We start from the raw sequence: 14,172 nt of genomic DNA on the forward strand, positions 1-14,172 counted from the left end.
GCCCATATACTTCATACCCGCTTCCAACGGTGCATGTATGGAGTATCAGCTGATGTTTGTTATCATAGCAATCTTCAGGATCAGACTTACTGAGTTTCGGTTATCAATGTCCCTATATACCTTGTATAAGCCTCTTGTGGCTCCACATACAGGTGTCTGACACTCTTCACAACCCTACAAACTCGCCCAAGTCTCTCTTCCTGAGGTATTCCTATAGAAATTCAGAGCTCGGCTGGTGCAGTGTGCTGTGACAGGATTTGCCCCTGTTGTGCCAAAGATTATTTTTAATGTACAATAAAGTTTTTTTTGAACCTCTGTATTGACTATTATTTAATTTACATATTATGTACTAACCATTCTGTAATTTCAAAGATATAAACTTCCAAAGTTCCTGATAAATACTTGTTGGAAAGGAATATATAGTGCTTTTTAGTGACTGGTCCACTGTACACTTTGTAAGGTCTAGTACTGAATGGATCACAGCTGAAAGTTGCAGTATGTGGTGTACAGGTGACAGTACTAACAAATTATTATCAGTTTTATTGCCAAGATTTCTGCACTAAAAGCTTGCAGTCACATGTGTGTACGTGTGTGTGATTTCGATTTTTAACATAGCTTTAACAATTTTTCCAGTCATATCGCTATGATGTCTGCAGTGTGGAAGTTTAAATGATGTCTAGCACTGGGGCATTATGCCACAGGCATGTATCATATGTCTCACCCAGTCACATTATCCTGACACCAGGCCGACCAGTCCTAACACTAATCTCTTAATGCTGAGTGCCAAGCGAGGCAGCTGTTAGTACCAATTTTGTAAGTCTTTGGTATGACTTGGCCGGGATCAAACCCATGACCTCCCGCATCCAGGACAGATGCTCTAACCACCAGGCCACCGGAACGGTTTTGCAGTCACATACATTCATCTTTAACAGTGGTTTGTAATTAAGTACATACCACAATGTAGATATTGGTATTAACGTAAATTAAATCTCTTCTTATTTTATCAAATAAACTTGGGTTTCACTCCTCTCTCTTGCACCCAGATTAAAAAAGATCATTTTACACTGTTAAAATTATATTTAAAATATCCTGTCCCTGATTAAAAAAAGTTCATAATTTTACATTGTTAAAATTATATTTAAAATATCCTGTCCCTGATTAAAAAAAGTTCATAATTTTACATTGTTAAAATTATATTTAAAATATCCTGTCCCTGATTAAAAAAATTTCATAATTTTACATTGTTAAAATTATGTTAACTAATTTGTAAGTAGTATACTTATCATCAATATTTCAGTGAGAAGACCAGGTAGAGTATTTTTTGCGAATAAAAAAATATAATCACATAGTATATTTTAAGGACAGAGCTCAAAAGACAAGATGACTAAACAATCAAAACCAAAAATACTTCCTTTAAATCTGCATTTCAGAAAATAAATTAATTCAGAAGATATTAATAGGGAGAGTGGCAAAAATGGCAACTTAAAATCTTCATACTTATCAATTTCATAGCAGTTTTCAAAAATCTATCCCAGTGTGACATTTTTTAATGATTTGTAATCAATATACAGTGTAATACATAACTGTATGTGCAATCTCTGACAGAGATATCTCTGAAAATTTGATAGGAATGGTGAGCAATGTTTTCACACAAATATATCCTTGCCTCATCTGCATACCATCCCTGATCAAATCTTATGGGGTATCTCAACTTTTTACATTACCTATAAGAGCCACTGAAAAATCAAGCACTCTAACTGATCATGTTTATTTTAATAAATCCGAGGATATCATTGACATACAAGTTCCTTATTTATCAGTGACTATTACCCAAATCCAGATAATTACAGACCAATGTCTATTCTGCCAACCATATTCAAACTGTTAGAAAGACGTGTTTCCAAACATCTCAATGGTTGCCTTTCAAAGTGCTATTTAATTCACCCATCCCAAACAGGATTTAGCTAAAACCACTCCTGTCAGTCTGCATTAACAAAACTCATTGAAGAATAGTTGCTTGCAATGGAAAATGGAGAATTGGTTGGAACCATATATCCTGATTTTAAGAAGGCTTTTGATTTAGTTGACCATAATATACTTGCATGGAAAAGTACAAATGTTTTCACTTATCACTCTCATGTTTCAAATCATACCTATCTGACAGAAGTCAACAAGTTGACAAGGATAACCTTAAATCAGAACTGATGTCTGTCAACAAAAGATTTCCACAGTGATCTATTTTAAGGCCTGTATTATTCATATGGTTTATAAATGACTTGCCACTGTATGTACAACTCTCAAAAACTGATCTAAATGCTGATGATACTAATTTGCATACCGGTAAGTCTGGTTCTAAGGTTAAATGTTAAACAACCAACTGGGTGAAGATTTCCATTAAGATGGTGCTCATTGAATAATATGTTTATCAACCCCCTAAAAACCACGGCAATGTTGCTTGGAACCAAGCAAAGATTATCAATCCCCTAAAAACCAAGGCAATGTTGCTTTGAACCTTGCAAAGATTATTAGTCCCCTAAAAACCTTAGCAATGTTGCTTGGAACCAAGCAAAGATTATCAATCCCTTAAAAACCAAGGCAATGTTGCTTTTAACCAAGCAAAGATTATCAGTCCCCTAAAAACCAAGGCAATGTTGCTTTGAACCAAGCAAAGATTACCAGTCCCCTAAAAACCAAGGCAATGTTGTTTTGAACCAAGCAAAGATTATCAGTCCGCTAAAAACCAAGGCAATGTTGCTTTGAACCAAGCAAAGATTATCAGTCTCCTAAAAATCAAGACAATGTTGCTCTGAACCAAGCAAAGACTATCAGTCCCCTAAAAACCAAGGCAATGTTGCTTTGAACCAAGCAAAGATTATCCGTCCGCTAAAAACCAAGGCAATGATGCTTGGAACCAAGCAAAGATTATCAGTCCCCTAAAAACCAAGGCAATGTTGCTTGGAACCAAGCAAAGATTATCGGTGAACGAAAATCCAAATCTTGAGCTGTATACTGATGATAATCAAATTGAAAATGTTGACAAAGACAAACTTTCGGCAGTTCATGTTGGTAAGAATCTAGACTGGTACAATCAAGTGAAACATGTCTAAACTGGTACAAGCAAGTGAAACATGTTTGTTCTGTTGTACGCTCAAGAATTTACCTTTTACAGTGGAAAAAGAGTTATCTACCACTCAACAATCAGAATTATTCTATAATGCATTCATTCTTTCTTCTTTGGATGACTGGTTTTGGAGAAATACAGCTGATACCAATTTTAAAACTATCCATAATCTTCAAAAATGGACAGCAAGAATTATCCTATATTTGCTATTTGATATGCCTTCGAAATTTCCATTCTCAGAATGGAAATTTAAATACAGAAGAACGACACCAAAGAGCTAAATTGACATCAACTACAAAATATCAGTGCAAAAAACCATTTCCATTTAAAAGATCACATGTACTCCCCATAGCCATTAGATCAGAAACCAAACTACATGTGTTCAAAACAAATTATATAACCATTATCTTGAAGGGCAGTTGCCATGTTAAATATTGAAATTCTGAAATACATGCTTTCCAATTGACTTTGTTAATGTATATCATATACACTTTGTGTTTTTATTCTTAATGTATCCTGAGAGTCTCAGAGGAGAATAATGTATTGTACTGAGTCACCCTCATAAAATAAAGAATTTATTATTATTATTATTATTATTATTATTATTATTATTATTATTATTATTTATTATTATTACAGGTCAACATGCATATATTCTGATGATGGCCAAGTTTCAAAACAATCCACTTAAAACTGATAGTAGTGAATTCACATTAATTATGTCATAAACTGCATCTATGTGTAAGATTCTTTAAGTATATGTTGATGTCATCATGCAGGCACATTTATTCATCTTGAATTAAATATTAATAGTTGTTCTAAAATTTAATACTGATTTAGTTCAAACAAAATGTATTCAGTCCTGATTATTGAATGTTCTGCACCTTACCTGTCAACAAGAAACTTCCAGATGAATTTTTTTGTTATCGTTATGCCTTTTACCATGGTGGTCAGGTATTAAAGTGAGTAAAGAAAATAACACACTAGATCTAATTGTTATAATATAAGATAGTACAAAAGTTTTTTTTCTTCAACATGTGTGGCTTTCATTGTGACCTAACAGCACACAACATTCACTCTGGTTTGTACTGAATCACACATTTAGGTTGACCTTGTCCAAAACTGACCATTGATGTACTATGTATGTGTTGGGGTGTGAAAATAATGACCTTCCAAAGGAATATGGATCTAAGAGGATCCAATAAAGTGAATAATTGCCATTTAAAGGTGTGTGTAATCAAATTTTAAAAAATGACACCCATTACTGAAATAGTCAGTACTTAAAACATACATGACTATATGACTTTTGCTATACAAGCATCATGGGCACATGAAGACATATATGTATGGTCATTTTTAGATGATTACCATAATGTGTACACATTTTAACCAGTGATCCATAAAAAGCTGCAAGTAAAGATGCATTCAAAAGATTATGTCATACACTGCATTCAACTTTAAGGAAATAAAGATCAAGCATTCTAACAAAAATTGTGGGAAAATAAAAATTTCTTTAAGTACTAATATGCACCTTCACACGATGACCATTCTTTAAGTACTAATATGCATCTTCACATGATGACCATAACATGTAGAAAGTTTCATGGTGATTCAATGAAAACTGAGACTTACTGCGTTCACAAGATTCACTTTATTTCAATCCTCATACATCCATATTCCATGGAAGGTCATTATATATGCTCCCTTTGAAATATGTATGGCAAAATCAACGTTAAAGTATGTGGACATTTTTTTTGATGAATTCAACCTGAAGATGTGATCCAATACAAACTTGACTGAATGTAGTGCACTGTGATGTTACAATGAAAGCTATGAATGTTGAAAACAATTTAAACTACCTATATTGTTATGATTAGGCCTGACATTCTCTTTTTTTGCCCCATTTTAGTACCTGATCACCAGTGTAAATGCCCTATGTGATCAATTATTTTCATCTGAAGATTTTTTTATGACCATCAGGGTGCAGAGTATTCAACAATAAAGGACTGAATATTGCTATATTAGCATTATATTTTAGAATAACAAATAATATTTAATTTAAAATGAGCAAATAAAATGAGCAAATACATGAGCATATTGACATACACTTAAGGGAGATTTTAGTGTAGTAGTATTATTCACAAAACAGAAACAAAATTTGTTGGGTTTAAAATATACTGAGGTTACAGGCAAACAATGTATATATGTAGGCATGCATAATGCACTATATTTTGGCCTAGTATATGCAGAAATTAGCCAAGTGTGTTTAATAATTAGTAATTCGTGCATCAAAGTTTTGAAAATAAAATTACATGTGCATCTAAGACCAAAAGCAAATTTTAAACTCTGCAGTGTAATTAAAAGAAATAGATAAAAAGAGTTAACCCTTCATAGGATCTTAGCTTATTATGGTGAAAAATGATCTGCCTCAAATCTGAAAATGTTCATTTTGAATCTGTGTATATGGTACTCGTTGATCTGCCTCAAATCTGAAAGTGTTCATTTTGAATCTGTGTAAATGGCACTAGTTGATCTGCCTCAAATTTGAAAGTGTTCATTTTGAATCAGTGTATATGGCACTCGTTGATCTGCCTCAAATTTGAAAGTGTTCATTTTGAATCTGTGTAAATGGCACTAGTTGATCTGCCTCAAATTTGAAAGTGTTCATTTTGAATCTGTGTAAATGGCACTAGTTGATCTGCCTCAAATTTGAAAGTGTTCATTTTGAATCTGTGTAAATAGCAATAGTTGATCTGCCTCAAATTTGAAAGTGTTCGTTTTGAATCTGTGTAAATGGCACTAGTTGATCTGCCTCAAATTTGAAAGTGTTCATTTTAAATCTGTATAAATAGCACTCGTTGATCTGCCTCAAATTTGAAAGTGTTCATTTTGAATCTGTGTAAATGGCACTAGCTGATCTGCCTCAAATTTGAAAGTGTTTGTTTTGAATGTGTAAATGGCACTAGTTGATCTACCTCAAATTTGAAAGTGTTCATTTTGAATCTGTGTAAATGGTACTAGTTGATCTGCCTCAAATTTGAAAGTGTTCATTTTGAATCTGTGTAAATGGCACTAGTTGATCTACCTCAAATTTGAAAGTGTTTATTTTGAATGTGTAAATGGCACTAGTTGATCTGCCTCAAATTTGAAAATGTTCGTTTTGAATCTGTGTAAATGGTACTAGTTGATCTGCCTCAAATTTGAAAGTGTTCATTTTGAATCTGTGTAAATAGCACTAGTTGATCTGCCTCAAATTTGAAAATGTTCATTTTGAATCTTTGTAAATGGTACTAGTTGATCTGCCTCAAATTTGAAAGTGTTCATTTTGAATCTGTGTAAATAGCACTAGTTGATCTGCCTCAAATTTGAAAGTGTTCATTTTGAATCTGTGTAAATGGCACTAGTTGATCTGCCTCAAATTTGAAAGTGTTCATTTTGAATGTGTAAATGGCACTAGTCTTTAGGGCCATCACGTTTAAAAATTGTCTGAAACAATTACACATCTTTTTTGAAAAAACAAAACAAATGGATTTAAAGTTAATCTTGCATTAATATAGAAGACTATAATGAAAGTGGCTTTCTTTAACAGGAAAATCTAGTCTTTAGCACTGATGTTGAAGAATAATTATATCTAATGTTAATGCATATGATTACCTTGATGTTGAAAATTTGAAGAATAATTATATCTAATGTTAATATATATGAGTACCTTGATGCTGAAGAATAATTATATTTAATGGTAACATATATGAGAACCTTGATGTTGAAGAATAATTATATCTAATGTTAATGCATATGAGTATCTCATTTCAAAAAAGAGTTCATAAGCTAATAGCATTTTACACACAAATCTGAAAGACATCAGTGGTAAGACCCTTCTATGTGACTTCACTAGAATGTACATTAATTTGACTAGTTTTCACTTTATACATAAGTAAATGCTAATTAAGCAGTTCATCAATGCATTTATTTCAATAATGATTATTATTTATCTTTAATCGTAAACTAATTCCTACTCTAGACTTAAAATTAACTAATTGATTTCGGTTGACTGGCATATGGCACAAGTATATTTGATGTAAGCTAAAAATGTGAACAAAAGCAAAGCTGTTACATCAGGAGGTTACTTGGCATAAGACCTTTGTCCAATCTGTAAACAAAGTTTTGTCATGGAATTTACTCTAGAATAAAAGTTTATTCTGCAAAACTCATTTTCTCTAAACCACACTCACCATGACCTTTGATCTTTGAACCAAAACCTATACAGACTTCTTCCAAATGTAATGTGCAAGACCTCCGTAATCTTTGATTGAGATACATGGTCTGGATGTCAAATTTTATGCAACAAGAAATTACCTTCCCTTAGAGTTTCCTTTACCTCTCATCTTCTGACTCCACATTTAAAAGCTTCTTCTTAAAGGCGTGTACTATCAGATCTATCAGGGGTTGGCTAACATGATGTTTTCTTGTAAAGTGCATGTTACTCTAATTGCATCCAAGTATGCAATGTAGAACTAATGTTACTGTGCAGAAATCATTATGTTCTTTCAGCCAGTGACATTGATCCTTGACCTTTCAGCACAAAAAGTAGCAGGCTTCTATCCTGCCTAAAGTGTAAGCCATCCCAAAAGTTTAGCTCAGGTATGTTCTGAAGAATGAAATGCTATTGACTGGCTTCTTTCAGTCACACTGGCCTGTGGACACCAAAATCAAAAGGACTCAAGAATGAAATGCTATTGACTGGCTTCTTTCAGTCACACTGGCCTGTGGACACCAAAATCAATGGGATTCAAGAATGAAATGCTATTGACTGGCTTCTTTCAGTCACAGTGGCCTGTGGACACCAAAATTAATGGGATTCAAGAATGAAATGCTATTGACTGGCTTCTTTCAGTCACAGTGGCCTGTGGACACCAAAATCAATGCAATTCAAGAATGAAATGCTATTGACTGGCTTCTTTCAGTCACACTGGCCTGTGGACACCAAAATCAATGGGATTCAAGAATGAAATGCTATTGACTGACTTCTTTCAGTCACAGTGGCCTGTGGACACCAAAATCAATGGGATTCAAGAATGAAATACTATTGACTGGCTTCTTTCAGTCACAGTGGCCAGTGGACACCAAAATCAATGGGATTCAAGAATGAAACGCTATTGCTTGGCTTCTTTCAGTCACAGTGGCCTGTGGACACCAAAATCAATGCAATTCAAGAATGAAATACTACTGACTGGCTTCTTTCAGTCACAGTGGCCTGTGGACACCAAAATCAATGGGATTCAAGAATGAAATGCTATTGCTTGGCTTCTTTCAGTCACAGGGGCCTGTGGACACCAAAATCAATGGGATTCAAGAATGAAATGCTATTGCCTGGCTTCTTTCAGTCACAGTGGCCTGTGGACACCAAAATCAATGGGATTCAAGAATGAAATACTATTGACTGGCTTCTTTCAGTCACAGTGGCCTGTGGACACCAAAATCAAAAGGATTCAATGGGATTCAAGAATGAAATGCTATTGCTTGGCTTCTTTCAGTCACAGTGGCCTGTGGACACCAAAATCAAAAGGATTCAAGAATGAAATGCTATTGTCTGGCTTCTTTCAGTCAGTGGCCTGTGGACACCAAAATCAAAAGGATTCATCCTTGCTATGAGTGCAAGATATACACAATGTTTGATGAAGCTGTATTCTGTAGAACTGACTTTATCCTGTAGAAAAGGAAAAGTTAACAGACAAGCAGGAAGACAGATGGAAAACAGATGGACGGACACAGAAACAGCATCATACAATCTGCCACACAGGCAAACTCATAATAAGCAAACTATGTGAGGGATTAGCTTAGTACAGAAACTTCTGAAAAAAAATTTCTCCACTATACTGAGAGATCTACAGTAGTTTGCGGACCTCATGGCAAGGTTTTCTCTGCACACTTTTACCATTTTACTTTTTGACCGAAAGTATGGGAGTTTTGAAATCTGTAACATAATGTTCAGTGTGAATCTTCTTCGAACCAGTTTCAGTAAAGGTTTTATAAGTTTGTAATTTAAATGATTTGACTGTGCCAGTAATAATGCCTGAGTAAGCTAACCCTGCCCTGTTCTACACTGGATGCATTTCACCTTTTCTTTTCTACTATTTCCTATCTTTGTAAAATATTTGCAAGCTTCAGATTGCTTGTTTTTGTCAGTCATTTTGATTTGACTAACATTCCAAATGTTATTAATATTAAAGGAGACCAGAAACCAATGGAAATACAGAATAATAATAAAAGCACTATAGAAGAAAACCTGACTCTGAAGTATTATCTGCGACCGTAATGCCAATATTTAAATATTGGCATATCTTCTAGGAGCTGAATTTCCGTGACCTCGTATGCAAAATTTCCGCGCCTATTCGGTTACTTTCGGAGTGTGACGTCATAGTAGCGACTCTTAGCATCCCAGCTGGGAGTTGCCAGAGTAAAAGACAATGCCGTTTTGCGTTGCTTACGGGTGTAATAGCACATTAAGAAAAGCCTGTGGACAGCATTTTGTTTTTCTTTTCTAAAGATAAAGGCATAAAGAAAGTATGGATACATTATTACAAGCGAGTTGCTTTCAAAGCAACACCATACAGCACTCTGTGATCATTACATTTCTAAAGGAATGTTACGAGAACGATCCTGAAAAAAATGACAGCTCTAGGATACGCAAATGCTAGGCCTAGACTGAAAGTTGTCGCTGTTCCAGACATACTGTTGGATATTTTAAATCCTGGTAAAAGTATTAAATGTGCGAGTTACGAAAATAGGCAGAAATCCGAGTAAGTGACCACAACATGCAACAATCAATTCACAGATCTTTTATTTACACCAGCAGTGCTAAATATGTGATAGCCCGACACCCGGAGCCCCTCTAATTTTAGTTCGGGTCCATCCTGTATTCAAAGTTATGTGCCCGTCGGGTTTGTCGGAAAAAATTGTTTTCCTGAGGAAACTTGGATCGCGCTGATGAAATGAGTAAATGTATTTTCAAGATGTTGACATACATACCTTAACACGGCACAATCGAAATCAATCACCTCTGTCCTTGGTGAAATTCAGATCCGATTTTAATCAAATGGAAGCTTTGCTAAAAATAAGATTATAAACCCCTGACACGGTCGTGTTTCGAGAAAACACAATTTTCAGTAATCTTAAACAAAAATTATATAAAAAAAACTTTTAGTCTATGCCTGTACACGTAGTATGTATAAACGGTAATCTGTAATGATTGGAACTGATATAAAACTATCCCTTGGGATGTTTAAATAGCAGCGACTAAAAGAAAAGAGGTCAGTTACAAAACCAAAGTTTCAATTTAACTGGCTGCCAATAGAAATTGGGGGGAGGCTACTATTGACCCCACCCCTTGCCCCAATGTGCGAGCGCCCATGGGACGCACCATTTCTCCTGTGATACGCCTTATTATCCCCCAGGAGGAGACCCTTGTATCTTATTCTGGTCAGCTGTGGCTAAACTGCATAATAGCTAAAGGTTAGACTTGAGTACACAAGCATAAGGCCAGTGTGACTAATTAACAGTTAATCCTTATCAATTAATTTATCTTGTGAAAAGGGCTGCCTTTCGGACATACTTCAAAGAAACCATGTTCTACAATATGTATATGTAAACATCAGCATTGATTGGCAAATAAACGATGCCCATTTTATTGTAACTTATGATGCCTAGGACTTCATTTTAACAGTTAAAATCTGTTTTTCCCACATTTAAATCCCACCTTATTTCCTTAGGTTTAAGTCTTAAGGCGTGTAACACTGTTTACTGAATAAAATATTTATTCTGAATTAGTTTTTGGGGGGCACATATACTGCGTGGCATATTTTCTTTTATTCCTTCTTTTAATTTAATCATGGTAATTAAACTTTGCATATACAGTAGAGGAATGTCAGGTGTTAACTGGTCGAGTTTCTTTGGTGGAAATGGAGATTGATTTTGTTTGCAGAGAAAAGTAGGCAACATTCACAGTGACCTTTCATGGCATTTAAGCTAATTGGTGACAATTTTATTTTTTTTAATGTTTTTATTACTACAATTCTGTTGTAGGGTTTTAAAAAATCAGAAATTTACGTGAATAATGTTTAATCTTAACATTCTATTTACTGAAGAAAAACACTCGTGTGATATTCATTATTTCGTCACTACAATATTCACAAATGATAAAATAGAATATGGCACCTGTGGATTGTATATGTTTTATCTATTTATGTATAGGTTTTTTTCTTCTGAGAAATGAAAATTGGCAGACATAATGTAATAATAAGGAGTTCTCTGCGAAAACTCGGGAGATAGTACGAGATCGGGAGGTATGTGTGGAAATACCCCCCAAATCAGGTTTTTCTCCCGGCTTGAGAGTTGACAGGTATGAAATGTCCGGGCTTGTGGAATTTCAGTTAGGACTAGTGAGTTTATTTAAGTCACCAGCCCTGGGCCTGGGCCTAAAAAAAAATTTCTTTCAGCACTGACCAGTAGGTACATAAACTATTTATACCAGACATGTATATACTATCAGATTTTTCAATACGCTATCTGTATCCTGCATGTAAAATATACTGTGATTGAATCATAAGAAGGAAGCTTCTTAATGTTTAAATTAATTACTTATGATTTCTGCTTTGCAGATTTATTTGTGGGGGGGGGGGGGTTGTGTGTGAAAAACTAATGCTTAAGTTTCGACCGACGAAAACCGTTCTCAATGCCTTTTACACTTCCAAAGTAATGGATATTGTTTCACACACAAGTCTGTCCCCGTCCTGGTCTCTTCGCCCAGAATTCAGTATTATCTCTCAGCGTATCAGTGTTGGATGTATATTTTCAAGATATCATACCTTCGGCGGCGGTGGTGGTGGTGGTGGTGGTGTGTGTGTGTGTGTGTGTTTGTGTGTGTGTGTGTGTGTTGGGGGTAGGTAATGAATATGTCATTTACATATAATACGATTGAACCTCATCCTTCTTAAATGAATTTATTGCATTGTGGTAAATTTTAAATTTTTACACTGGGCACCATCACTTAATCCTTAGCACATTTCTGCACAGCACACGATGTATAAGTATTTATTTAAAAATTACATTGCTTTTTTAAATTCCAAGATATGAAATATGAGCAACTTCTTACTGTTGTACTTTTCTGCTGTCAGGTCTTAAACACATTGTTAACACACAGTTCAACAGCTATAGTTATGAGCATAACTCGGAAGCATATTCAACTTTTGAATGAGCAACCCAAATCTGGTCTCCTCCTGTCTGTCTCGCTCACCACGTATATGTTTGTATTTGAGGACTGGCTAGTATGGCGTCACGGGACCACGTGATCTGTCGTCTCATCAAAGCTCGGAAAAACTCGGCAGTTTACGGAATCGTGGTATCTTCCTCGCAATATAATCACTACCTGCCTTCGATATTTAATTTATAAACATCACAGTCCATTTAAAATTTGTAGAGAATTACATACATAAATGGAAATTTTTTGTTTCTGGTCTCCTTTAAAGTTCAAATGCCTTGTTTATTTAAATGGAAAATAATGGTTTTGTAGATGACAAGTATGAAGCAATGTTGTTTACATGTATAAACGTGACAGCCTACTAACTTATCAAAATATCATCTCCACTGGTAAAATGTAACATGCATCTTAGTAGCAATATGTCAACGCATACGGAAAACCTCATATAGCCTGCTAAGTTTGCTGTGATTTTACCCTCCTGTATTTTTTTCAAAAACTTTATCACAAAATCTCAACAATAACTCTACTGTCACTGCCATCACTAGAAAAAGATACAGAGAAATCTGTCCGTAAAAACCACTCAGGGGAATTCCTTATATACATAGGTACATACTGATCAGAACTATCACTTGGCCATGGCCGTAAGGTCATGAAATAAACCTCAGATGTAATTCATCACCACTGACAACTATATTCTGAGCTACTTTCATTCACAAGGAACAACATAGTGGTGAAAGGAGACAAAGTCAGAATCAAAATAATGTTGGCCTTTGCTGTTGTAACACATGTGGTGCACTCCACCAGAGGCAAATCACCAAACACACTTGTATTTTTACTACTACTTCTGAGGTCATTTCTTGACCTGAAGGAAATGGCCAAATTATGTTCTGATTAGGGTAAATATTATTATCTTAGGTATAAATGGAATCTTTAGAAAGTAACATGTATACACAGATGGTCCTTATATGCAGAAAATTGCTATAACAAGTTTGGTTGTATCTTTTTTATGCTTTGCAGGGATACAAAACAACAGCTAATACCAGACAGGTATAACTTTTTTTTATCAAGATCCTAACAAGTCAAGCATCAATCATATCATGCTATTGATTTTATTGGAAATCAGAAATGAAGAATTGAGAGAAGGATAGCCACAATCAATTCAAACAGCTTCCCAAAAGGTATCTACCTAATGCCTAACCCACCTTTTATGATATTCTCTGAAAGGTAAGCATGACAAATAGATAAAATGTTATTATATACTATATATATATAACAAATGGAATGAATATCTACTTATGATACTACAGTTTTATAAATACTATCATGGCATAGAAAACCCTTGTATCACTTATTTTAGCATTGTTTCTATGAGCAATACATGTATACATTTATGGGGAAAGTATTTTGGAATAATTTTTATGCAGACTTTTTTTCTCAAAATTGATGTAACGAAGTTTCTACCTCAGAACCAAGTATCATTAGAAGCAACTGTATGTGTATCAGGTTTGCTATGGACTGAAATCTATGTGCCAAGAATTTATTTTCTTTTTGCTTTAATTACCTGAAATATTCTTGTATCATAATTCAACTAATTCAGCTCAATTCTGTTCATGAATTTCATTATCTTTATGATACAGAGATGAAACAGATACCGTAAGTGCTGTAAGGGTTATCTACAAACTGCAGAAAATAATGATACAAGTAAAATATTTAGCACCAATAAGTATCACAAACCAATAAGAAAATAAATGATAAGAAACAGTTCTTGAGTCTCGAATAATAATTAGAATTATTG

At 34.6% G+C, this 14,172-nt stretch overlaps 1 protein-coding gene across 5 annotated transcripts in view; it reads right to left on the bottom strand.

Moving 5' to 3' along the window:
• The window catches only part of LOC149806503 (protein phosphatase 1 regulatory subunit 42-like), a 78,858-nt gene that overhangs the window by 29,363 nt on the left and 35,323 nt on the right, over positions 1-14,172 (bottom strand). For 4 of the 5 annotated variants that reach the window (XM_089953961.1, XM_089953953.1, XM_089953968.1 and 1 more), the window contains exon 7: positions 13,580-13,594. The exons of the other annotated variant lie outside the window; for it this stretch is intronic. In XM_089953961.1, the coding sequence (XP_089810087.1) occupies positions 13,580-13,594 (15 nt within the window). The remainder of the gene's footprint in view (positions 1-13,579; positions 13,595-14,172) is intronic. 5 annotated transcript variants of the gene reach the window in all.

Source organism: Sinohyriopsis cumingii, chromosome 1, assembly GCF_028554795.1.
Source record: "Sinohyriopsis cumingii isolate HCF-2022 chromosome 1, ASM2855479v2, whole genome shotgun sequence".
Classification (NCBI taxonomy): Eukaryota; Metazoa; Mollusca; class Bivalvia; order Unionida; family Unionidae; genus Sinohyriopsis; species Sinohyriopsis cumingii.